This window comes from Camelus dromedarius, chromosome 12 (genome assembly GCF_036321535.1).
Source record: "Camelus dromedarius isolate mCamDro1 chromosome 12, mCamDro1.pat, whole genome shotgun sequence".
Taxonomy (NCBI): Eukaryota; Metazoa; Chordata; class Mammalia; order Artiodactyla; family Camelidae; genus Camelus; species Camelus dromedarius.
This window is the reverse complement of record NC_087447.1, coordinates 7,647,952-7,672,501: the sequence shown is the minus strand read 5'-3', so window position 1 is coordinate 7,672,501 and position 24,550 is coordinate 7,647,952. Positions and strand designations below refer to the sequence as shown.

At 56.9% G+C, this 24,550-nt stretch overlaps 1 protein-coding gene across 3 annotated transcripts in view; it reads right to left on the bottom strand.

Moving 5' to 3' along the window:
• Positions 1 to 24,550, bottom strand: part of MACROD1 (mono-ADP ribosylhydrolase 1) — a 143,563-nt gene that overhangs the window by 113,530 nt on the left and 5,483 nt on the right. For all 3 annotated transcript variants that reach the window (XM_031448216.2, XM_010994737.3, XM_031448217.2), the window contains exons 2-3: positions 19,585 to 19,686; positions 18,866 to 18,982 (exon numbers count right to left, since the gene is read on the bottom strand). In XM_031448216.2, the coding sequence (XP_031304076.1) occupies positions 18,866 to 18,982; positions 19,585 to 19,686 (219 nt within the window). The remainder of the gene's footprint in view (positions 1 to 18,865; positions 18,983 to 19,584; positions 19,687 to 24,550) is intronic.

Sequence of the window (24,550 nt, the reverse complement as noted above, 5' to 3'; positions counted from 1 at the left end):
GAAAGGCCGCCCCCTTCTACCCCGCCCAGCCTGGGTCCACACCTGCTGGTTCTCATCTGCACAGGTGACTGGTTCCAGCACCTCGCTCTCTAGGGGCCCCTGGCGGGCAGTTCTCACCTTCCACCCCTTCAGATCCCAGAGGGCACTGTCCCGACCCACTGGAGGCACCAGAAACGTGAAGGGAGCGGGTGAGTCAATAAACAGCAGCATATCGATCAACCAACCCATCAGTCAGTCAATGTTCAGTCCAAGGCGGGGACTTTCCGAGAGTGGCAGCCTGGGCCTCCCAGTAATGAGACGGTCTTACTTCTCTCCGTCCAGCCTCTCCCAGAGGGCAGCAGGAGGGGGGCGCGGGGCTCTCCCAGCTCACCTCACCCTCCACACCCTGGCCGCAGCGCCACAAACCAGGTGCCCAAGGGGCCTCCTTCAAGCCGGGGCAGGAGGGCCAGTTTCCCAGACTATGTTCCTCAGGCCCCAGAACTCATAGAAGTTCTGCCCAGGAAGAGTTCACGGCCACGTGCATTAATGCCACGGCTGTCCTTGGAGTCCCTCAGAACAGGGTTAGACCCACAGACTCCACCGCTCACTCCCTGTGCCTTAGTTCCCACCCCTGTAAAACGTGTGCATGATGGCAGCCCACTGCTCATGTTTACCACCATGGCAGCACTGACCCTGCTGATGTGTGCTGGAGCTTCCGTGAGAGGGCTGGGCGCTGGTTTCCCTCTGCTTGCCCAGGGAGTACAGGCCGCATCCCGGGCGCCCCCAGGGTTTACCCAGCGCCCCCAGCCCCTGGGCACAGAACCAGGCTGGTGCTTCCCGCAAGGAGGCCCAGGTGTCTCTGCAACAGCAAAGTGCCCTCAGTCTGCACAGAGGAGCAGTGTCCAAACAGGACCTGGTCCTCCAGCCACCCCGACCTCACCTGAGGTCTGTGGCCGGCTCCCGAAACCTGCCAGAGGGAATCTCCGGCTGACCCGAGCTTTAGGCTGCAGGAGAACAGGGGCGGGGGTGGGGGCACGTTAGGTCTTAATTAAGTGTCCCAGGGACTGCAGGCCCAGAGATGAGCCCCACAGGAGGAAACCACCAGGACCATGGAGGAGGTTCCAGGATCGGCATTTCAGGTTAGTGGAAAGATCCTCCAAACATCACTGGCCCTTTCTGAAGTTGTGCGGGTGGCCTGAGGGGTAGTGAGCCACATCCTCACAGGAGAGCAAGCAGAACTGGCTGGTCCCTGAAGGGGGCATGAGCTCTGGGTGGTGGAGGCGACAGACTGACGGTGAAAAGCTCCTGTCTCCCTGTCATGCCTTCAGATGGACCCTGGGAGACAGGGTGGTCTCCCCACAAACCCGGGAACCCCTGCTGCCACCCCCGCTCCAGCCAAGCCAGTTTCCAGTCTTTTCCTTCACAAAGAAATCTCAGGACTCACATATCACTGAGGTTACAGACATGTGTGGGGTAAGCCCCCCAGGTAGCTGCCCTGAAGCCGAGGGGCACCCCAAGGCCCAGGGCCTCTCTTCATGTATCCAACTCCTCCTGCTTGGTTAGACTCAGGACTGAAAGTTCCAGTTCAAGTAGGAGAAAGAGTGGGTGGCCACCATCCCCATCCCTAGACCCTGCTCTTACCCGGCTCCCACAAGGTTCCAGAAGCTTCCCTACTCCTGTTCCCACTCCCCAGGAGGCTTCTCAGGCCTCGCCAAGCATCCCAGAGAAGAAGCGACAAAACTCAGGAAAGGTCTAACACTCCAAATCCCACCCCGTACCCAAGTTCCGTGGCCAGTGCTTAGCACTCTGCATTTGAGGTCCTGGACGGGTCTGAGGTCCCCAGACAGTCCCGAAATGCTGCCTCAGAAGGTCAGGGTGGAGCTTGCTCATCCACTCTCAGGTGCCCACAACCAAGTGTTCCCCTGGGCCACCCAGTGGCTATTTCCCCTCCCTCCTCCACATTCCTCATCCTCTTGTCAGCACCTGCTTTGGCATGGCCCACCGCAGCTAGGTCCAGCACCAGCGCCTCCGCCTCCAAAGGACCCTCTCCTCCCAAGGAGGGGTAAATAGGTTCCCTCGAGCTGCTAACTGACAGCACAAATGAAATCTCGGTGCTCCCCCTGCAGAGATTTACAGGGGAAGTGAAATCTTATTTGCGCTGCTGCCAAGACTGGGACGCGATGAAATTATGCCTCGGAAAGAGACTGGCCGGCCCCCCGCGGAAGCGGCTGCATTGGAGATGGGCTTATTAAAAGCCACAGTGGCCACATTTCAACCTGTTTCAGGTGTTAAGTAATTTACTGCCACCCAGAATTCAGTGGCAGGTTTTTATCATTTTTACTTCCAGGCTGCAGGCCCGGGAGGTCCCTGCATAAGGAACTGCAGGTCTAAATGTCCCCTGTAACCCCAGTACTGCAAGGGAAATCAGGGAGCAGGGACCTGGGAGGGGTAAGGGTAGGGGCTGGCGTGGCAGCAGATGCCCCAACTCTCCCCAGGGTTATACCAGGCTTGGCCAAAGCTCAGAGTGACAAGGAAGGCTGGCTCAAAGACCCCCCACCCCACATTTCGGGGCTCAGTGATTCCCCCAAAGACACTGTAGGTGTTTTCTGAAGGCAGCTATAGTCTAAGCTCTGAGAGAGCAAAGACTACCTCTCTCAGGACCTGACCACCATCCACACGATCACCAAGTCTTTATTGAGCACCTACTGTGTGCCAGGCCCCGCTCAGATGTGGACACAGCAGTGAGCAGGACCCCAAAGACCCCTGCCTATGGACCACACATTCTGCTGGTAAGTGTTGAATAAATATCTGTGATTGGTTGATTAAAATATCCAAGAGGCAAACAAGCTCTTGAAAGAAACATTGCTGGCATGGGGGGCTCTGGAGGGAGCGGCAGGGAGGAAGCAAGCCCATCTGACCGGTGTCTGCTCTGTGCCACTGTGGAGGCCACTGCAGCAGCCCTCGAGGCTGGGACTCCCCAAGTCACAGACAAGAAGGCTCCGAGCCACCGGGTTCCGTGCTGTTCACTGTTCTGCAGAACGTGCGGTGAGGGGCCCCCGCCCCGTCCTTCCACGGCCTTGACACTCGCACGTTCACAGAAAGCCAGGGACGGGGAGCCATATGGTCTGGGGCCCCCAGGGTCACGAGCCTTGAGCACCTTCTCAGCAGTGCTGGGCCGAGGGCCCTTTGACACCTGCCAGCTTCGGGGGATTAAGCCTATTACTGAGGCTCCGGGGGCTTATCTGACACCCTTTCTGAGGCCCCCTTTCTCCACCTGTTTTCAGATACTCCAGGAAGACCAAGGGGAATCTTCAAAGACCAGGCTGAGCCAGGAGCAGAAATTCTTTAATTAGCTTTCTCTTGGATCGGGGCCCTGGCAAATGGATTAGTTGTGGCGGAGCCGGAGAAGGGGAGTGCAGTCCCTTAGAGCTGAGATTACAAGCCCAGGGTGAAGGGCCGAGGGGCCATCGCTGGGGATGGCGGCTCCCCAAGGGCTGGCAGATGGAATCTGTCACCAGGAAGACTCGGGAGATGGGCTCAGCGAGGCCTTGGTCCTCAGGAAGCTGGCATGGATCGACGCGTAGCACGGCCGGGCTGTGTGCCGGGATCTCTTAATGAAAGTGCTTCCTTCCCGTGTGCCTGCCCAGATCTGGAACTTCATAATTAGGGGGGATTTCCTAAAGGGGTGCGCATCTGTGAGAGGCAAGGCAGCATGGCCCGATGGTGCCAGGCGCCAGACATCTGTCACCGTGTTCCATCCTCGCTCATCCCCGTTTTCAAGCAAGTAAACCAATGCCCAGACCTAAGGAGCCTGCCCAAGGCCACAGTGACAGAGGTTAGCATGGGACCCAGGTCCTGGCCCATTAGGTGGTCTGACTGGGGATCTGTGAACTTGGAGCGAAAGGCTCAGGTGAGCCACCACCAGAAATCACTGCAGGCAAGTAAGCCTCCCCAGGCAGGTCTCCTCCAGGAAGCCCTCCCTGACCACCCACAGCGCCTTGGAGTCCCCATCTAGGCACTTACACCTCATGCTGTACCCATTGCCCCCACCACACACTGAGTGTCTCTTAGAGGAAGAGGCGGGCCTTCATTACTCCATACTCTCCGAATGAAGTAAGGAGGCTGTGCCCTCCTCAGCTCGGGGGGGCTGGAAAGAGAAGACTGGCTGAAGGCTGGGCCTCAGGGCCAGGAGGACAGGGAGGAGGGAGCCAAGAGAAGAGGCTGCCAGGGATCCCTGGGGCCAAGCTCAAGGCTGGGGTCTCCCCCAGGCCTGGGCTCTCCTGCTGGCTGGCTTTGCCCAGGGAGGCGCATGAGGGGCAGGTGGGCAGGAGGAGGAGTACTTGGAGACCTGGATCCCCGGATCCCCGGGACTGAAGCCCTTTGAAGTAGGACATGCGCTCTCCCCCTTGAGCTCGCATCAAAGGCAGCTCTGCTGTGGTCTGGCCACATGGGGCTCAACAGATAAGGGCTGTCCTCTTAGGGCAGACAGAAAAAGAGTGATCAGGCCCCCCTGAGCAGCCGCCCCCCCGCCCCCACCTCCTTCTGGCTTCCCTGCTCCCGGTGCAAGACACTGAGCCACCCCGTGTCTGGGAGGCTTCCCCAGCTCCCCCTTCCTGACCCTCCCGACAGGTCTGCCTCCAGGATCAAGTCACTGCAGGTAACGGTGAGGCTTCCAAGGTGTCCAGCCGCCTGGGCCACATCTCCCCTACTCCGCCTTGCAGCCCCAGTACCCAGAGCCTGATGAGTGAATAAACAGCCATGCTACGGAGCAGAGTACACGGGAGGGACGCCTAACCCAGGTCAGGGCAGGTTCCTGAAGGAAATGACATCTAAGCTGGGACCTGGAGCATGACCAGAGTCAGCCAAGTGAAAATGGGAGGAGAGGGCGCTCCTGGCAGGAGGAAGAGCCCATGCAAAGGCCAGTAAGTGAGAGAGAACATGCAGTTATAAGGCCTTGAATCATTTAGCTGGGCTGGAATGGAGAGGGTAGGAAAGGTTCTGGGGCCAGATGGTGTGGGTGTGCCAGCCAGGATGCTCAGGGAGCCAAGGTCACTATTAGGGCAAGACTTTCCCTAAATCAAGGATCCCAGGGGTGTTGGAAGAAGTCATGATAACAGCAAGGGCCGCCCAACTCTGGGGGGTCCCCATTTCCACTGTGCTCTCTATGAATCCCCCCTCCCCCCAAGTTGTGCAGGGAAGCCCTGGCACCAGCCATGCGGTTGCAGAGAGAGTAGAAACCCAGAGGCACTGCCCAGCAGCAGGGAATGGCATGCACCCCACATGAGGCCAGGCCCAGGAAGACCACAGCCAAAGACGCATGTGGACCCTGGGGCGAGGGAGGTGGGAATGAGGCCGGTGCCAATGCCCACAGGAGCGTCTCCAGCGACAGGCATGGCAAACCAGGGCCAATAAAGGCAGTGGTGGCGGCCCTGCTGAGACCTACTGTGAGCAAAGAGGAGTTCTACGTGTTTTCTGGGACAAAGCAAGTGTTTCCAAGTACCTACGATGTGCTGGTTTGGTGGGAGCCACAGGGGTTAGCCCAGGAAAGCCTGTCTCCTGCTACTGCTACCACCGCCACACCACACGTGCACATATCAATACTTCCAGCCGCAGCATCCTCCCCAGCGACGGAGAATGATGACTCTTATTTCAATTAGCCTCTTCCTGATTACCGGCGAAGTTCTGCATCTTTTCTCTTGCTTACTGACCATTTGTTTTTCTCCAACTGGGAACTGCCTGTCCACATCTTTTTCCCATTTTTCTTATTGATTTGTAGGAGCTCTTCGCATATCAAGAGAGGAGTAAAGCAGCAGCCTTGTCTTGGGGCAGACCCTCAGGGCCTCCCTTGAGGGTCCTCAGGCCTGGGGAAGGGAGGGGAATTTATGTGGGGCTTTTGAATGCCCCCACTCCATCTCTACACCCCGCCCAGCTCCTGGCAGGCCAACTTTGCTGGAAGACAAAGTACCTTCTGCAGGTGGGAGCCACTGCCAGCCCTGCATCTCAGCTGGCAAAACCCAGAGGGCTTATTTTTCACTACACTGAGAATTCTACACTGCCAGTGGCTGGCGGGGTTCCCAGATGGCACCCAAGGGGAACCAGCTGGTGGAGCTGGGTGTCTAGGAAGAAAGGATGACTTTCACGAGCCCAGCCTAGCTCAATGGGAACCAGCCTGCAAAAGGGGCAGGTCCTGAAGCCTCAGGCTGACCCTCCCATTAGAATTCCAGGGCCCCCTCTGGTGCACATCATCCCTGCCCCTCTTCCAGCTATGACAGTCCCTAAAAGGTGACACAGGTGTGGAGGACAGATGTTAGCTCTGCCCCTCACCCTCGGCCACCTGATCTTGCAGGTCCAGATGCAACCCTGCGGTTCATTTCCCTCCAGCGTTTGCCATACATAGTTCAGCAGACGAACAACAGAGGCCATAACACTGATTTCCAAAGTCCATAAAGGCAGTAACCTTTAGGGAGTTGGGCAAAATAAAGCCCCTCATCTCCCAGAGTAATGGCTGCTGAGAGCCCTTACGGGACTCCTCCTGGAGCTGGGGGTGGCTGGCGTAGGGCCAGCCCACAGACTTCCCTGCACCAGGTGATAAACCACTGCTCAGCACATGTTCCAAGGGGTCACAGCAGCCAGGGAGGCTGCAAACTGCCTGCATACCTTCTCCCTGACTGCCCTGCACTGGCTGCACTGGCTCCCCCAAAACCAAGGAGGGCTCATTAGCACCCTGTGCCCACCCATCTCCCACCTGTTACCAGGCTCCCAATAGAAGAGCCAGACTGCAGATTACAAGCAACCAGCCTGGTGCCAGCCAAGGACACCCCACTGCAGCCGGGGCAGGAGAGACTGTCCATACTGAGGTGGGCACCTTAGGCAGCCAAACCCACTGTCCTGCTCTTCGCCATACTTGGGTTAAGCCCTCCGGGAGGACAAATAACACCATCACAAAGGTGGCTGCCATGACCTCCACATAGCAGGAGGGGGATGGGGTCCCCTGACCACCCTCAAGCTCTCCAAACACCTCGATCCTGGGTTGACACCCTGGCCACTCCCCAGAACTCAGCAGACGCCTAGAACTACGAGTGGTTGCCATGAGCCCACTGCCCCTCATTCATTCACTCACTCAAAGACGATGTGACATAGTGGAAAGTGCCCAGGATCTGGTCCAAAGTTCCTGACTTATCTGAGACCAGTCACTTACCACCCTAGCACCACTGCTTCCCAATCTGAAAAGTGGGAATACTAGAAGCCACCTTCTAGGTCATTGCTGTCATGATTACCTTGGGCTCACAGAGCTGCTAGATGAGGGGGGACCACTGCCTGCGGCTGTGGGGCAGGAGGCTGGGCTAAGTCTGGGGGCAAAGCATAGGGGGCAGGCCTGCCTGCCAGAGGGGAGGGGGCCTGGGTAGAGACAGGGGGATGGACGAAATGACCCCAACAATCCCTTCCAGGCAAGGATGAAACAGGGTCAGGAGACAGGACATCCAGACCCTAAAAATCCCACCTTCAGGGCAGATCCATTGAACAGCCAACAGCTCCATGGACAAGGATAAAGGAGGGGACCACCCCCCCCCGGTCCTGTGGGGCCCCCCACTCAGAAGTCATTCCTCCTTCTCCAGGATTAAAACATATCGTGACATGAAATTAGCCGCGGGCTCAGCCTCTGGCTTAACCACAAAGAAGTGGAGAGAAATGAGGCTCTTCTAAACAAGGATGCCCTCTGCAAAGCGGACCCTGTGGTCTCCGTGGGAACACGAACAGTGGGGGAGTAGGAGGCCAGCCCACGGGAGCTTGGGGTGGGCTCTGTGGGGCTCTCCAGGCTGGCTGTGGGCTGAGAGTCGGCATTTGCATGGAGAGCCTCTGTGGCTCTGGAATTTATGCAGCTGCCTGTGTGATTCCTAAGGCGAGACAAATCTCCAGGCTGCTTTTCTCAGCAGGAACAAGTCTTTTCTTCAAATCGATGGTGACACATTTTTAAACTCTGATATTAAGGAGGGAAAGATTTTGCTGGCCCCCTGGGGGCAACCCTTATTAGTCACTGGCTCATCTGAGAGAAGTCACAGTGGCAGACCCAGTGGGCCTGAGCAAGGCAAGCAGCCCAGAGGCCAGGCCGCTGACATGCGTCAGCGAATGGACCACGATAAACAGGAGGGCAGAGGGGCCTCCCAAGTCAGGAGCAAAGCAGTGCACTGAGAGATTGAGACTGGAGGGGGCTCTGGAGCGAGCTATGAAGCATCTGCAGGGGAAATAAAGAATAGTTGGGAGAGAATAAAGAAAAAAGGGAGAGAGTAGAAAGAAAGAGAAAGAGGCATTAAGCTGGAGTATATTTGAATTTCCAAGTTTAGAGTTACAGAACCTGAAGTCTTGTTTCCCATTTTGCTATGGCTGCCAGGAAGCTCAGGGCTGCTTTTCATATTCAGTTGCAACAGATTTGTTACAATGGCCTAGTTTTGAGATATCTTCTGGATGGGGCCATGGTAAGTGCCAGGAGCCAAGCTGCCCCAAGCAGTCACCAAGAACATAAAATACAAGGGTGGGGATGAACCATGGTCCTTCCATGGTTGACCAGACACCAGTATCCCATGGCAGGTGGTAGCACTGAGCAGAACCAGGAACCAGGTGAGACGCTGGCAGGTCAGAAAGTATGTCATACCAAAAACATCCAGGCCAAAGGGTTCCAGGTGTGGCCAAGAGCACAGGGCACATTCTTATGAGATGCCCAGGTCAGCATCCTCCCCTCATTTATTTCTTTTTATTCCTGGTTTAATGGTTCCCCAGTTTTATTACGCCTATTTTTCAGTGGAAATAGGTAGGTTAAACATTTTAAAAAAAATCAATTCCAGCTCAAACGCCCACTTGCTCAGTGATAACAGTCACCATTTATTGAGTTCCAGCAGCTTGTTGGGCATTTATACACACCTCCATCCTCTCAGCGACCTTTGGAGGGGATGTCACTCACCCAGGTTTACAGACAAGGAAACGGAGGCTCAGAGGGGAGATGTATCCTGGTCAAGGTCAAAAGAGCCAAGGCAGCCCTGTCCTATCTGTCCTCTGACGTGTCTCAAGCCCCAGAGCCCAGCACCCTGCTCTGTGCACCAGAGGGGACTCCCATCCGCCTTGTTAGGAGGGAGATGAGTCTGAGTCAAGGGCAAGGCCAGGGAGGCACAAGAGGTGGTCAGGTGACCCAGAGAATTTTATCACCCCCTGGCCCTGCCTATGCCACCCTCGTCCCCTCCCTGCCAAACCCCAAGGCTTTGGCTACAACCTGCCCCACCTTTGTGTGACCCATTAGCCTCACCAGAAAGTTCCCTGCCGGCTGCCAGGCAGGTTTCAGCTCCTTTGACAGAGCTGCAAAGCTCCCATCGCAAATGTCAATTCTGGGCCATTTGCTTCGTAGATTTTAATGTTCCTGTTTCTCCTCAACATACTCAGCAAGGCAGCTCTTGCTTTTCAAAAGGGATGTGGCGTTTGATGATGTTTAAACCTACGTGAAATACAGCCAGGCAGCAATAATAAAACAGACGCAAGGCCTGCCGGCAGGGGGATGGCTGACAGCCGGGCCTCTCTCTTCCCACATGCTACGCGGCCACCGCAGCTAAGCTCCTATTTTTATGGCAATTACAATGTCCGAAGGAGGAGGGGGGGGCAGTGATGCAGAGGAGGAGGGTGGGTACCGCTGTACAAGGACCACTTGTTGCCATTGGGAATGGGGTGCAGCCGATGGGATTTTAATGAACCGAAGCGGGGGATGCCAGCAGGCCATGTCCGCCTGTGCTCGCTGCCTCCCAGGCCCATTGTCAGACCCAGCATCACATCCCAGCACCTGTCCTCCCCCGGAGCTGCAGCCCAAGCTCCTGATCCCCAAGTCCTCACTGGCTTCTGACACTCCCACGTGGATATAAATAGCTGCGGTCCCTTCCCTGCCCGGTGTGCATGCAGCAGGAGTCTCCCCCAACAGCTGTGCCCACTGGGCAGCCTGCTTCCACCCAATGGTCCTTGGCTGTGATCAGTCATTAGTTCTCGTCCTTTTGTGTCCCTCCTGGGGAGCTACTGTGCAGACATCCTTGGGAGGCCCCCACCATGGAGGGGCACTGGCCATGTGCTGGCCCTGTCCAGGGAGGGAGACCTGGGATCACCAGACCGGCCCCTGCCCTCTAGGGGCTCAAGTCTAGCAGGTGGTGCACTGAGATACCTCACCAGTAAGAACAGTAGTTGTCACTGACTGAGCCCCTCCAGCGCACAAAGCATTACAGGCACTAACTCATTTTTCCCTGTTTATCCTCCCATGAGGTGCACATGTGGAAACTGAGGCCCAGAGATGCAGTTAGTGGAACCGGATTTCATCCCAACCTATTTGGTGAGCAGCCATGGCCCTAGCCTCCAGAGGCCTCTGAGGCCAACCCATGCTGCACGCCTGGGGGCCCTCCAGCCCAGGCTGGACCACATACCCACCCCTAGGACAGCCGCACCCTTCGCATAAGTGAGCAGTCGAGATTGCAGGGTAAGGGAGCCCTCAGCCCACAGGAAACATGGCTGCCAGCAGGGCCTGAGGAAGCATCAGTACAAATAATTTGCAAAATAAATAAATGAGCCCAAAAGGTGAGCTTCTGAAATGCATGAAGACCCCTAAGGAAGGGAGAGGGAGGGAGGGCTGGAGGCTGCAGGTGGCTTCGGCTCTGCCAGCTCGGGCTCAGCTGTGGCCATCGAGCTCTGACAGGGAGAGCATCAGTCAGCACCCCCACGGTGGGGAGGGGGAGCACCCCCTGCCCCGCCTTAATGGCCGGCGCCTAACAGGCTGTTCCCATGTGACACACACCATCCCCGACAGAAGGCAAAGAGGGATGCTGACAGCCCCGCCGCAGTGGGGAATGAGTGGGGCGAGCCCGCCTGCCCTGCATGCTCATGGTCAGGAGACCCCAAATCCAAAGGGCTGGCGGTCAGAAGAGGCCCTCCCTCAGCCTCTCTGGGCCCAGCAAGTGCTCAGCTCACCACAGGGAGGACAGGAAGGAGGTGCCCTCAGCATCCCCGTCCCCAGCCCAACCAAGCACTGGGCACGCAGCAGGCCCAGTTCCATGGGTCCGAGCACCCCACCACCACCCAGAGAAGCAGCAACAATCGCAGGCACAAAAGCTGGCATTTCTCGGGTTTCCTCTATCCCAGACGCTGTTTGCCCACCAATTGTCTTCTTGCAAACTCACAAGGACCTGGGATGTGGGTCTTTAGTGCACTCTTACCCCCGTTACAGATGAGAAAACTGAGGCTCAGGAAGGTGCAGGGACTTGCCTGAGGTCACACAGCTGGTGCCCAATGGAGCTGGGACTCATACCCAGGTGCAGTGTCCTGTGATGGAGACTCCAGGGCAGATGGGGCTGTCTGGAGTGGGAGGTGGGGAAACGAAGGCTGATCCTTCCACTCTCTTTTAGGTCATATTATGTCCTAGAGGCCACCCCAAGTTGGGCTCAGGCCTGGTCTCATCCAGGAGTCCCCAGAGTCAGGGTCTGATACATGTGTGAGCCCACTCGAAAGGACTGGAGACAGCAGATTCAACCCAACACTCCTGCAAACAGCACTGTCTACACAGAGCTAAGCGTTGAGAGGAAGGCAAGGGGCCCCTGGTTCCTGGGGGATCCCTGGCTTTCACGTGCTGCGCCAGACCCCCGTCACCTCCTAGGGACACAGGGTACCCACGCGTAAAATGGGCAGGCAAGCCACAGCCTCCTGTGGTGGCCTGAAGCCGGCTGGGCAGCCCTTTGACAAAGCGCTGGAGGATCATTCCGGGAGAGCGAGCCAAGGGCTGCAGATCCAGCCCTTTTCATGCTTGGCCAATTTAATGGTCCCCATTAATTTCAAAACACACACATTCCCATAAGCTCCGGCCTCCTCAGCTCAGTGCTCGGGGTGGAAAGCACGTCAGGGACACAGGCTGGCACACAGGCACGGGTGCTGAGGCCAGGCAGCCTCAAGGACGGGGGAGCTGGACAGAGCATACGCAGGCTGCTCAACAGGGGGCGGCGGGCAGCGGAGCCCACTGGCCTTTCCTAACCACGTGTCTGCTGTGATGGGGAGAAAAAGGCCCCGGAGAAAGGGCCCAGTGCTGGGAGTCAGGAAGGCCTGCTTTGCCACTTCCCTGCTGTGTGACCCTAAGCGAGTTGCCATCCCACTCTGGGCTTCAGATGCTCCCGTCTTCCCCTACAAGACTGCAAATGCCTTGGGGGCAGGCACGGGGTCACTGAGCCTCACAAGCAGTCTTCCACTGTCCTTGCCTGCACAATGCTTTTGTCCCTTCCAGCCCTGACTGCTATGACCAACCAAGAAGGGCTGGATGGGGTCTGGGCTGGGGCAGGAGGAGGGGGCCCAGATGGGGTCACTGGTTCATCCAGTCCCTCCCGCTGTCCGACCAACTCTCAAGGGCCTCTGATCACTCATTCATTCATTTATTGTGTCTCCCAGGACAAAGGGTCATCGGGTCCAGGGTCCACGGCCCACCTTCATGTTCCCTATAGAAGGATGGGAAGGATCTGGCTAATAAAGAGAGACTTGGCAGAAGACTGTAGGGCAGAAGGACCTTCCAGGATCCTCAAGTCCTGCACATTGGCCAGAGCTCGGCTCACTGGACCAGGCCCTGTGAGCCCTCGAGGGAATCTCAATAATTCAGGAGGGATTCATCATTTATGAATTTATGTAACCGCTTCTCGACCTTGTGGAAATGAGCCGCCTCCTCCAGCAGTGGTGGAAATCAGGCCTTGGCATTGTCTCCGGTGTCCTGGACTTTCTAACATGGGGAGGGTGCCACCTGGACCCCAGGCCTCCCTGTCGGCCTCCCAATCCACTCTGCCCCTCATCCCAAGACTGGACCCAGAGGGAGCTTCTGAAAAAGCAAACCCGATTGCTTCCCTCTCAAACCCCAAGTTCTACAGATGAGGGTTTGATTCCTGGCTCAGCCCTTTACTCAGCAGTGTGGCCCCACACGTGCCTCAGTCTCCTCATCTGTAAACTGGGGGAAGAGTAGGGTGTGCCTCAGAAATGAGGTGATGTTCCCATGGGCAGCCCCCAGCCCAGAGGGAACACACATAACAAGCTCTCCCCAGAGGCAGGGCTTTGTAGGGGGTGCCCGGGGGCAGGAGCTGGAGGCCACCACAAGGCCTTGTGGGGCCAACAAACCTGGACCCATCTTTCCTGCATTGACCACCTACTGCGCCAAACACCCAACCCACTTGTCTATTTCCCTGTAGTGAGGACAGATGACAACACACTCGAAGTTTTAAACCAGAAAAGGGAACAAAGAGAAGGTATTCCCACTCACCCTAAAAAAATGGGTGATTTCCTGGAGACTCTGGAGCCTGGCAAACCTCCCTTCCCCGTGCCACTGCTGTTTACCTGTGTGGCCTTAGGTAAATTGCTTCAAGTCTCTGAGCCTGTTTCTCATTGACACCTTGGGGCTGATATAACACCAGGAGGCCAGGAGAGGTGGCGTGGGGTGTGAATACGGCCTAGACCTAGAGGGGGAACCTCAGCTCAGGGGGACTTTGGCTCATTCCAAGACCCCCAGAGCTTCTCCTGACTCCCACCTGCCTCACCTCTCCCTGCCAGCACTCTCCCTCTCTCCCCCTAGAATGTCCTTGTCCAACTACTGACTCAGCTCCCCACTTTTCAGCTCAGGTGCTGCCTCCTCCAGGCAGCCTTCCAGATTGCCTCCCACCCTTGCAGGTGCAACTCCCATCCCTCCTACACTCTGTTGTCCCTTTCCATTCATATGTTTCACTCTACATTTGGAAATTGAGGTTGAGTCTTTTGTAGTCCAGGGCCTACCACAATGCCTGGTGCACAATACACCCCACCCGTACAGCTGCTAAATGAAGGGCCACACATGAGTTCGAATTCTGACTCAGTCACCTGCTGAGCTGGGGCATGGACTCTCTGCCTCTGAGCCTCAGTTTGATCACTGGAAATAGGGATCAGAATCCTGTCTGCCTGGCAGGGAAGCCAAGTGGTCAGCACAGAGACAGAGGTCTCAGCTGTGCTCCCCTGGGGCCAGGTCCCGTGAGTGAGGGCTCACAGGTTCCCGCCCACCCTCTCTGCCCACTGCAGAGAGGTTGCTGCTGAAGGCGGCTGTGGAGGCCCGGCAGGCAAGCCTCAGCAAACACATTTAAATCTGAAGTGACAGATAAAGCGATTTATGGCGACAGTTTAGCGTCAGATCACTTCCCACAAGGCAGTCGGCATCCCTCGGCCCTCCTGCCTGCTAGTCCATCAAGGCGGTCTCTAAATCACTGACTCGGAGCGGTGGCCCAGGGACAGTGAGGGGGCCAGGCTCTTCGGGCCCTCCGGACAGCAGAAGGGGTGAAGCAAGGCTTGGGGACAGAAGGGTGATCTAAGCAGCTGGCAGATTTTCACAAATCAAAGGCCCAAGACATAAGGAAACAGGGCTCCACTTCATGCCTTATTTTAAATAAATAAGCAGCTTAAAAATCTCCCTGTGAGGCCAGCTTGTCGCCGTGAAACACGACACCCGTTCTGCATGGTCCAGCCTGCATGCCTGGGCCCCTCAAAGGCTCCCCTGACCCTCCTTGCCTCCCGCCACCTCTTCGCAGAATTAATTGGTCCCTGAGGCGTCGCGTGGCACTTTGTTCAGACCTCGCTTCCAGTGCTGTGTCACATTATATCCTACTTAGTTGCTCTCATGCTGACTTCCTGATAGTAATTTACTGGGGGCTTGCTACGCGCCAGGCCTGGGCCCTGCACCGGACGGGCCTGAACTCACGCTATCCTCACACTCACCCTGGGGAGGGGCCAACGATGCTCCATTTTTCAGATGGGGAAGAAGAGGCTTGGAGTGCTGGGATTTCGACCTGCCCTTGGCCTCTGTGCCCAAGGCCCCAAATTGCTGGCCTAGGGCAGTTTTATGGTGAAAGATTCTGTCTGTGTTTGCACAAAGCATCACATTCACCCCTGCTGTGTCCCATTACGCCCTGAAGGCCAAAGCCGGCAGCAGGACCCTGGACTGGCCAAGAATGAGGGTCTTTCTTTGTACTGGGACATTTCCTGCCTGGGACTCAGCAGTCTGCTGTGAACTAGGGGCCCACAGGCACAGGCCTAGTAAGCTGGGAAACTCAGGGGCACGGAAGTGACCCAGTCAAGGTCATGCTGCCTCCCTCTGCTGACCCTCCACCCTGTGGCAAAGAGAAGACATTAACACTCCAGGAGACCTCCTAGACCAGAGCTTTCTCTGGCAGAGATGCCAGGCATGGCTATCCCCAGACACAGCCAGGGGGACATGGGGCCAATCTGGAGAGGCAGGCACAGCCCCCTAGAATCTCCTGCTCCAGAATGGGGGCCTGCAGGGGCTCCCTGGCTGATCTCGCCAGCGTGGCAGCCCAATTTAATTAAGATGGATGCAGTGTGCCCCCATGGGCAGGAGCCGTGGCAGGCACAGATGGTGGGAGCCTGAAACTCTCCAGGCTCTGCCCGAGCAAGTGGCCTCGGTCAGCAGCCACTAGGGCGGGACCAAGGATGGCCCTGGGAGGCCTGCCCTTACCGAGGGCGGGAGGGGGTTTGGTCCTGTCCCCTGTGACCTCAAGCCCTGCCACCAGCCAGGCAAACACTCTTCTACTCTCTGCTCTAGCCTCACCTCCACATACCATATGACATACATCACACCACACACACATCACAGCCACACACACACCACATACACCCCCAATCACATCTCAATTACCAACAGAGTAGGGTAAAAATCAGTCCTGGACTTCAAATGCTAGGGGGACAGTTAGGAAACTCTGCTTTTCCAAAGTTGGGAGTGAGGCCATGCGTGGAGCCAATCTTTGGAGAGGGGAGGAGTGAGGGGGCAGGCAGGGAGGGCATGTGGCCCCTGCCTTCTATAAAGATCCCTAGGTCTTCTCCAGGGAGGGGAGAGCACCCACAGGGCAGAAGAATCCCCAAGCCACGGCTCTTCAGGATGGAGAGGGTTCTGAGGGTATCGACCCTTTCTCTCACCAGCCCTTCCCAGCCCCTCAGACTCCCCCTCCATGATCCCTGCAGCTGGAGCGAGGCCCAGGCAGGATGGCACCTTCCCTACTCCTCCCCATTTGGCCTCAGGCACAAAAAGAGACCCTCCCACCCCCAGAAAATCCAGATGCTCCACAGGGGACCTCAAGTCCCCAGCCCAGCCTGACCCCCACCACTCTCCATGGGCCACCAATCCCGCGCAGCCAACACTGCCCTTGGTTTCAAAAATAAAATTAAAAAAATTCCCACCCGAGATAATTGCTCGCTCCTTTTCCCCATTGTGGTGGCTCCGCGGAAGGCGCTGGGAAGCAATTATTCACGGCTAATGATTATAATCAAGTCAAATAGAATTTAATGGACACGTATTCTCTTCCTGCTTGAAACTTTACATATGAATTAAGCACATATGGGTTTCACGAGGCACAGACCAGATTTATGCAGCCCCGAAAAGCCTCGCGTTGCCGCGACTTTTATTCCGCTAATAAACAGGCTGATTTACGGGCGCTGCTGGGCTCGGGAACCGCGATCTCTGCTGCCCCCTGGTGGGCAGCGGCCCCCGCTGCGCTAAGGCCGTGGGGACCCGGCGGGGAGGAGGCTGGAGGGTACCAAGCCCATCAAGGACCCGCGAGATCTGATCGGTGCTAAGGCCACCCAAACACCGGGGCTGGGCAAACCTGGAAGGAGGGTCTGCAGGGGATGCAGACTATATGGAAGCCCCACATCCAGGACCCGCCTCGGCCGTTTTCTGGGGTTCCAGGCCGGTTCTGAGTTCTCCCCATGAGACTCTTTCTCATACACCAAGAGGTATTGAGTAAACTGAGGCAGGCAGGGGGAGGCTTACACTGCTCATCTATGGGAGAAGCCCAGCATCCCTTGGCATCCCTAGGACAGGGCTGATATCCAGAGTGACAACGGTGGCATCAGTTCCAGCACCAACAACAGCAGCAGGTGCTGAGGGCTCAGTTCGCGCCAGGCACTGCGTGAGCATCACAGTTTATGAGCATCAGCTTCTAATGCCCCCAACAAACCAGTAGGTGGGTTGTCCACCATCCCCATCACACAAGGAGGAAGCAGAGGCCCTAGGAGGTACATGGAGAAAGGGAGACCCCAGAGAGATGCAGCAAACACTGCCATCCCCAGTCCCGGCAAATCAAAAGAAGCCGGACCGAAGTCCTTTCCAGAGAGCACAGGAGGCTGACAGAGCCGCCACACTCTCAGGAAGAGCCATTAATCATGCCTGCAGCCGCACGTGTGACCTCCAGAGCCCCCACCCAACTCCATCTGCATCCCAGCCGACACCCTGCCTTGGTCCCTTGGCCACCAACCACCAAACTGGCTAGGAAGGAACTGATAAGATGCCCCGTTTTTCCCTCTGACCACTTTGCAGCTCAACAAAAGGACCAGCAGGGTGCCTCCCACACCCTTGCCAGTGACTGACAGGGCTGGGACACCAGGCAGGGCAGCCTCATAGGTCTGCGGCACTGTCCCCTCAGCCGGGACCCCAAGGCTTGGTCCTTGCACCTAAGGCCAGTCCCTCCAGGGTCCAGGCATCAAGAAGACCCTTCTCCCCTGGGCCACTATGACATCTGCCAACCTAGCTTGACCTGTCTTAGCCCCATGTCTCCGCAGATGGAGACCTCACTGCCACCCACTGTCCTAGTGGCCCAAGGGAAACACAGCAGAAGAAGCGCCAGCAGAAACTCAAAGGTGACCTCACCTCCCCCCCCCCGCTCGGAGTCAGAACTCCTACAATCTTGTGCCTGGTCACCTGTGTACTGAGACAGGCAATGTTGGGGAAGGGAACACCCGTGTGACCACACAGTTCTGCGAACACCACTGGGGAGATATACAGCTAATGCCACTGTCGGAAATGCAACCGAGACCACAGACCCAGAGAAGCCACCTCTCTCCAGGTATCCTGAGCCCAGTCACTGAGCGAGAACAGCATGGGCACCACCAAGACCCAGAGTCCCTTGGCCGCTCCACGCCCTGGCCAGCGCCAGGGTCAGACAACAGCTGCAAGCCCAAGGGTGAGATGAAGGAGATCTGAGATGCTCCTGGGGGTGTCTGAGACTGCGCAGGTGGGGAGGGGGCTCGCACAGTGGGGCTTCCCTATGAGTCAAATCCCAAGATGAGAGGGTCTGCCCAGGTCTGCAAACCCTTCTCTAAGGAGGAGGCTCCTTCCTTCAATGCTTGGCAACCACTCACCCTTGATTCAGCCCCTACTCGCCCTTGTCTCATGAACCACCTGCGCACCTGCTAGACTTGACCCCCATCTTGACGCCACACTCCTAATCTCCAGCAGACAACTGCCTGGGAGGAGAGCAGCCAACTTCCTCCCTCTCCCAAGAGGGAAGAGAAGTAGCCGGTTCCTCGACCCATCACAATAAACTGCCAAGCCAGCAAGAGCCACAGCAGGAAGCTGAGCATGGGTGCAGGGGCCTCTGCCCCCACCCCTCCCCTGACATGCTCCCCCGACATCCTCGCCTGCCCCAGTCCGAAGTGGGAAGGGCTGGCAGGAGGCTGAGGAAGGAAAGCAGTGGTCAGGGGCATCTGCAGCCCCCAAGGGCGGACCACCCAGATCTGGCCTCCGCCTTCCTGGCAGGGCAGCTGGCACAATTCCAAATGCAATTCCTTCCCAGCCGCTAATGGGTCTCAGAACTTCGAGGCAGCTCGGCCAAGGCGCCCCCAACACGATGGGTCAGGGTTTCAAGGAGAGAGGAGTCTGCGCTGTTGACATGCTGGGCTCCCACGGCGCCAGCAGCCCATCCCCATCCAGCCACCCGAGCCTCACTGGAGCCAGGTGGCGTCCACTCATGCCTGGCATAGTGATGAGGCGGCCACCCTGGTCTCTGGCTCAGGCCAGCCAGAAGCCCCCACTCACCCGCATTGACGATGGCGTCCACCTCCAGCTTGGTGATGTCACCTCGGAACAGGGAGATTTTCTCATTGAGTTGCTTGTCTTTCTTGTATTTGGGCTCCTCCACCTTCACGGTCACTCCTGGAACAAGCAGAGGCTGGGGGTGGAGTCACAGGCCAGGCAAGCCCCCATCAACCGCTCTCTACCTCTGGAGGCAGCCTGCCACGTGGAGACCAATGAACCCGGAATGACAGCCCACTCTGATTAAGCACCTACTATGTGGAGCACACCCTCATCTCCCTAAATCTTCACGACAATGTTACACTTGGGTACAGTATTAATGCCATCCACCCCCATTTTACAGACGAGGTAACGAGGCCCAGGGAGGTTAAGTGACTTGACCCGGGTTCCCCGTTACCAGGCATGCAATTTGCGGGGCCGAGATGCTCACCAGCACGCATGCTGCCGGCAGCTACACCACAGCGGCAAAACCAGCTCCAGCTGCCACGGGGTGGTGGGTCTAGGGCTCAGTTTCCCAACAATACAATGGGGATAAAAAGTGAATCTGCCTCAGGCTGTGTTAATAATTAAATGAGGTGATGCTGCAAAGTGCCCCACACCTAGCAAAAACCCAGTAAATGCTGCTGCCAGGTCTTGGCCTTGTCTGTACGATTCTCCCAAGACTTGGATCTGAAGGGGCCACCAGCAACCGGCCGGCTGGGCCTCCCCAGCCCAGGGCCTACCTTTTGCTGTCTCCTTCCATGTTGGGATCTTCTTCAGCCTGACAAAGTCCCGGCAGAAGTAATGTTCCTCCCGCTGCTTGTCACTCAGGCCTTTCAGAAAGGCTGCAGGGACAGGGCGGGGCGGGCAGGAAGGAGAGTCAGGTGGGCAGGGAGCTTCCCCACCGCCCACAGGACATTTGCCTCCTCCAAGGATGCAAACCTCCTTCCCACAGGCACATGAGGAGGGGGCCCAGCGGGAGGGGCCCCTAGAACATCTTGCCCCGCCCTCTTTGTTAGAAGGGGAAACGGAGGCCCACAGAGGTGGAGGGCGTCTGTCAGGCATCAGACCTGAGTTCAGAATTCAACTCTGCTACTTTCTAGTCGTGTCCGCACCTCTGGGTCCCTAATGCTTCATTTACAGAATGGGGATGAAGACAGCCCTTGCAGAATAATGTCAAGCTTATTCATACATGCTAAAGCCAGGCAGGCTGGTGGCACTGAATCAGTTATATCAATCAGTTACATCATCATCATCATTATTTGTAGGCTGCAGGACACAGGGAGCCAGGACAACGTCCTCCTCAACGAGCCACAGGGCCAGGCAGATCTGGTGCCTGTTTGTGATGTCGCCCCAGCTCTGGCAAAGGGTCCCCCGCAGATAGATGCCCAGCTGGGGCCTCCCCCAGCACGAATCAAGGGAGCAGCTGGAACTGTCCCCATTTTACAGATGAGGGAACAGGTTCAGGGAGGTTAGGAGGCTACTCATGGTCCTGCAGTTGGTAAGTGGGAAGCCTGGCCCCTCATCTGCTCACAGACTCTGGGTCCACCCAGGCTGGTTCCCTTGCTGGGGCCCCTGGTGGCACCAGGCAGGGAGCACGACCGGCTTAGAGGCATCTCTCCTAAGCCACGGTCGAGGCTCGTGGCTCGTGGGCTCCCCCTGCCGGCCTGAGGCCAGTTGCGCAGCCAGGCTCTCAGCCCAGCCTTGCCCCCTCCACCACACGCTCCCGAGAAAGAGCAGCCCCCAGTGATCACTAGGAGAGGGGACAACCAACACAAAGACCACAGACAAGATACTCAAACAGCGTCAGAAAGCGTGCAGAGGTGGGAGGGCAATTTGAGGGGGTGGCGGGAGAGGTAGGGTTAGCCTGCTGGAGCCTTCTGTGGAAAGGCTGCGAGGGGCAGGTATTCAAGAAACATGTGGGTCCCCTGTTGTCTTGCCAAAGTCAGTGCATCCAAGCCTCTGCTCCTAAGGATGTGTGAGGAGCCTGGAAAGGGCCCCATTCACACTCTGGCTCCACACAATGGTGAATTATTATAGAAGGCTTGTTCCACCCTGAATCTGCTTCAACTCCTGCTCAAAGCAGAACCACACTCTCCAGCAGCCACTTCCCCACCCGCTGCATAAACACCTACCACGTGCAGGTCCTGCTTTTGGTGCCTGAGATACAACCCCTAACAAGGCAGACGTGGTCCTTGCCCTTGCGAACTTACAAACCAGCAGGGGAGGCAAACTCACACTCAAGCAAGCAATCCAAACTTCAAGAAGGGCTATGGAAGGGACCTTCGGGGGCTGGGAGAGGCAGTATCAGGAACCCCAGTCCCGGGGGCTTGGCTGAGACTGGGAAGAGGAATGAGAAGTAGCTGGGCAGGGAAGGGTGTTCCACCAGCTGGAACAGTATGTTGGCTGAAATCCAGGGTGCAGGGCAGGGGTCAGGCACAGAGGAAAGTGACCCTGCCAGGGGCACCTGAATCAGATTTAAAATGTTTCCACCAGATAGAGATTAAAAATCACCCCCTCCCCACCTTCTCAAGGCTCTGCCCTCCCCATGATCTGAGAAACAGGCCAAGGGCTCGGACTTGAATGCTCCTCTCTTTGTGTGTTGAGGAGATGGTGGTTGGGGGAGGGTGCTGGCATTTGAAGGAACTGAAGTGCTTCTCCAAGCCTTGCTTGTCTCCTATAAAACAGGGATACGGAAAACTCTCTCACATTAAATGAGAAGCAGAACAGGCCAAGTTGGGCACAGAGCCAAGCACTCAGCTGCCGGCAGACGGTACCACCAAGCATAGGACAGGCCGGGCTCCACGGGCTGTGCCTCTCCCTGGTGGTTTGAATAGACCAGTCAGTTAACACTCACCCTCACCATGCATCAAGCCTGGGAGGCACCAGGGGTCTAACTGAGCAGAGGGGAGGCCGAGACAGCTTCCTGGAGGAGGCAACCCTAATGTCTCTGGTCTGCCCCAGAGCAGCAAATCACTAGAGAAAATCTCACAACCAGGCAGAGGCTTCCTCTAAATTCTTCACCTCCCCCAGGTGGCTACTCCATCTGCTGCTTGGGAAGTGGGTCCTCCCTCCCCCTTCTCCCTCTCCCAAGCCTACCCTGCTCATCCTCCAGGCCATCCAGCCATCAGATGCTGCCTCCTCTCCCAAGCCAGGAACCCCCACACACACCTTCCCACACCTCGTCCTCCTTCAGGTCACTGGCCACCAAGGTCCCTCCTCCCAGCCGAGGCCACAGGCTCCCCCTCCTGTCTGCCTGTCTGCCCTCAAATGCCCTCTCATGTACCCTGTTGTTTAGAACAAACCCTCCTTCGAACTCCGCATTCCACGCCCTGCAGCTGTGGCCTCATTTCTCTGCCTGCCCCCTCCACTGTCTCCACTCCTGGTCTCCACCTCCTCCCTCTCTTGCTCCCCCTAGCCTCACTTCTTCATCAAGGCCAAGGTCAGAGGCACTACACTAGCCACTTGACCCTATGAGGTGGTCCTTCCTGGCCTCCCGGGTGCACTCAGCACCCCCCGCTCCTTCTTCCTCACCAGGTCCCCATTTCTGGATCCCACACAGCTCACTGGTCCTCCTTCTCAGTCTCCTCACTGCCTCCCCCTTCCTTAATCTACACCTCTCTATGGGTTTTTGCATCAGTTCCACGCATTCAAAAACCCTCTGTGCTCATGATCCCAAGGCTGCACCTCCAGCCCCTTGTCTCTTCTGAGCATCTGCTCCCCAAGGCCTGTAGCCTGCTCTCATCCTCAGACTCCCTGTGTGCAAAACTGAACTTCCGGCTCCTTCCCCACAAAACATTCCTTTTTCACCCTTCCATCCTCCCTCCTTCTCAGTGAAGAGCCCTTTGCTAGGGTCTTTCTCTTATTCCCCCTTCCAACCATCTGTAGGCTGATTTATCCCCAGAACACAGAGAAACCAAGGCTTCTGCTCTGTCATTGATCGTTCCCTAGACCCTTCTGGAAGCCCCCCACTTCCAGGTGGACTCCCTGTGTCTATCCTATGGTCTGCTCCTAACACAGCAGCCCAGAGACCTTAGGAACAGAAGTCAGAAACTTTCTGTGTAAAGCTCAGTTCAAACTCCAAGTCCTTACCTGGGCCCACATGAGAGCCTGCCTCTCTCCCAACCTCCTCGTGTGCTGCCCTCATGGCAACGGCCACATCACTCTGCCTCCTCCCCCTCCACCTTTCAGTTCCCCCAATAGCCAGGCTGTTTCCTGCCTCAGGGCCTTTGTACCTGCTGTGCCTCCTGCCTGGTCTTCCTTGACAGTCCCCTCCTCATGGCCCTTCCCACCTCCCAGAGTAGCTGCCTCCCCGACCATCTGTGCTTTATTCCTTACTTGACCTTGGCACACAGGGATCTGCCGTGTTTATGTTGGATTCCTGGCACCTGGCACAGCATAAGGCATGTGTGAGTGTCCCTGGGCGTCTGCGGGATGAATCAATGAACCAAGGAGCTGAGACCTGAAGGTTGACAGCAAGTTTGCTAAGAGAACAGGGTCTTCTGAGTGGAGGGAACAGCGCATGCAAAAGCCCTGGGGTTGGAGAGAGCACTGGGGTGGGGAAACGGAAAGAAACCAAATGGTTGGACAGGAGAGCAAAAGCAAGGCGGTAGCAGCCTCTCCGGCTTGTCTGAGGCATGTGCTGGGGCAATGTGCCAGCCCAGGACCAGGCCACAGCTGTGATTTTGATTCTGCTCTCACTCCTCAGTCCCACTAGGTTTGGGCTCATGAGCTCCCAACATCACGTTCACAGGCAAGGTGCCCACCCTCTCAGCCTCAGCTTTCTCATCTCGACAATAAGGGTAAGACAGGCCTTCCCTGGCACCCAAGCTTGCTGCGAAAGAAAATATTTTATAAACTGTCAAGAGCAATATACACACCAGATACACTCGCTCCTTCCTGTGAGTGAAATAAGGCCCAAAGAGAGCAAATGAAAACAAAACTTAGGAAGGGAAACATTATTTTTCCAACTTGGGGCATAGCAGGTGGAGGAGCTTTTTAAGTTATTTGGGTCCCCATATTTGTCATCTTGCCCAATTGTGAGTTCAGACATCCCCCCTCCGAGGCCTCAGCGTGCCCCAGGGCAGGTACTCACAGCAGGCTGGACCTGTGGCCAGACAGTGAATGCACCTGCTGTGACACTGGAGGGATGGGTCAGCCAGGCCCCAGACCCACCCCATAGGAATCCAATGAGGGGAGCCCTTCTGGCTGGGGCAGGCCCCCCATGGACCCAGACTGGGATGCCCAGAGATGACTCAGGTACCTTAGCAGACACCATTTGGCTGATGCCACCACCTTGCTTGCTTAACAAAAAAATGAAAAACCATCCCTGGCCACAGGCAAGCAAAAGGAAGTCGGGGCGGGACCCAGCCCAAGGCTCTCTCCTGCACCGACCTCCCTGTATCCATGTACTGGTCTGAGTGGCCCAGCCTACCCGGCCCCCTCTCTCCAGCAAAGTCCAAAAGACAGCTCCACTCCCTGGAGACGGCAAAGGAAGACCGCCAGAGCCCCGGGCTCTTCCACCAGCTGTGACTTGGGGACACCCATCAGCCTGCCCTTCCAGCCTACGGTCCCCAAGTGCACACCTCACGAGGCCAGCATGCGGGGTGTCGTGTCCTCATCTCCAGAACAACACTGCGACCTGGCTGGCCCCCGAGGAGCTATGTGCTGCACTGATATGATTTATGGGAAAGGAGAAGCCAGCCGAGC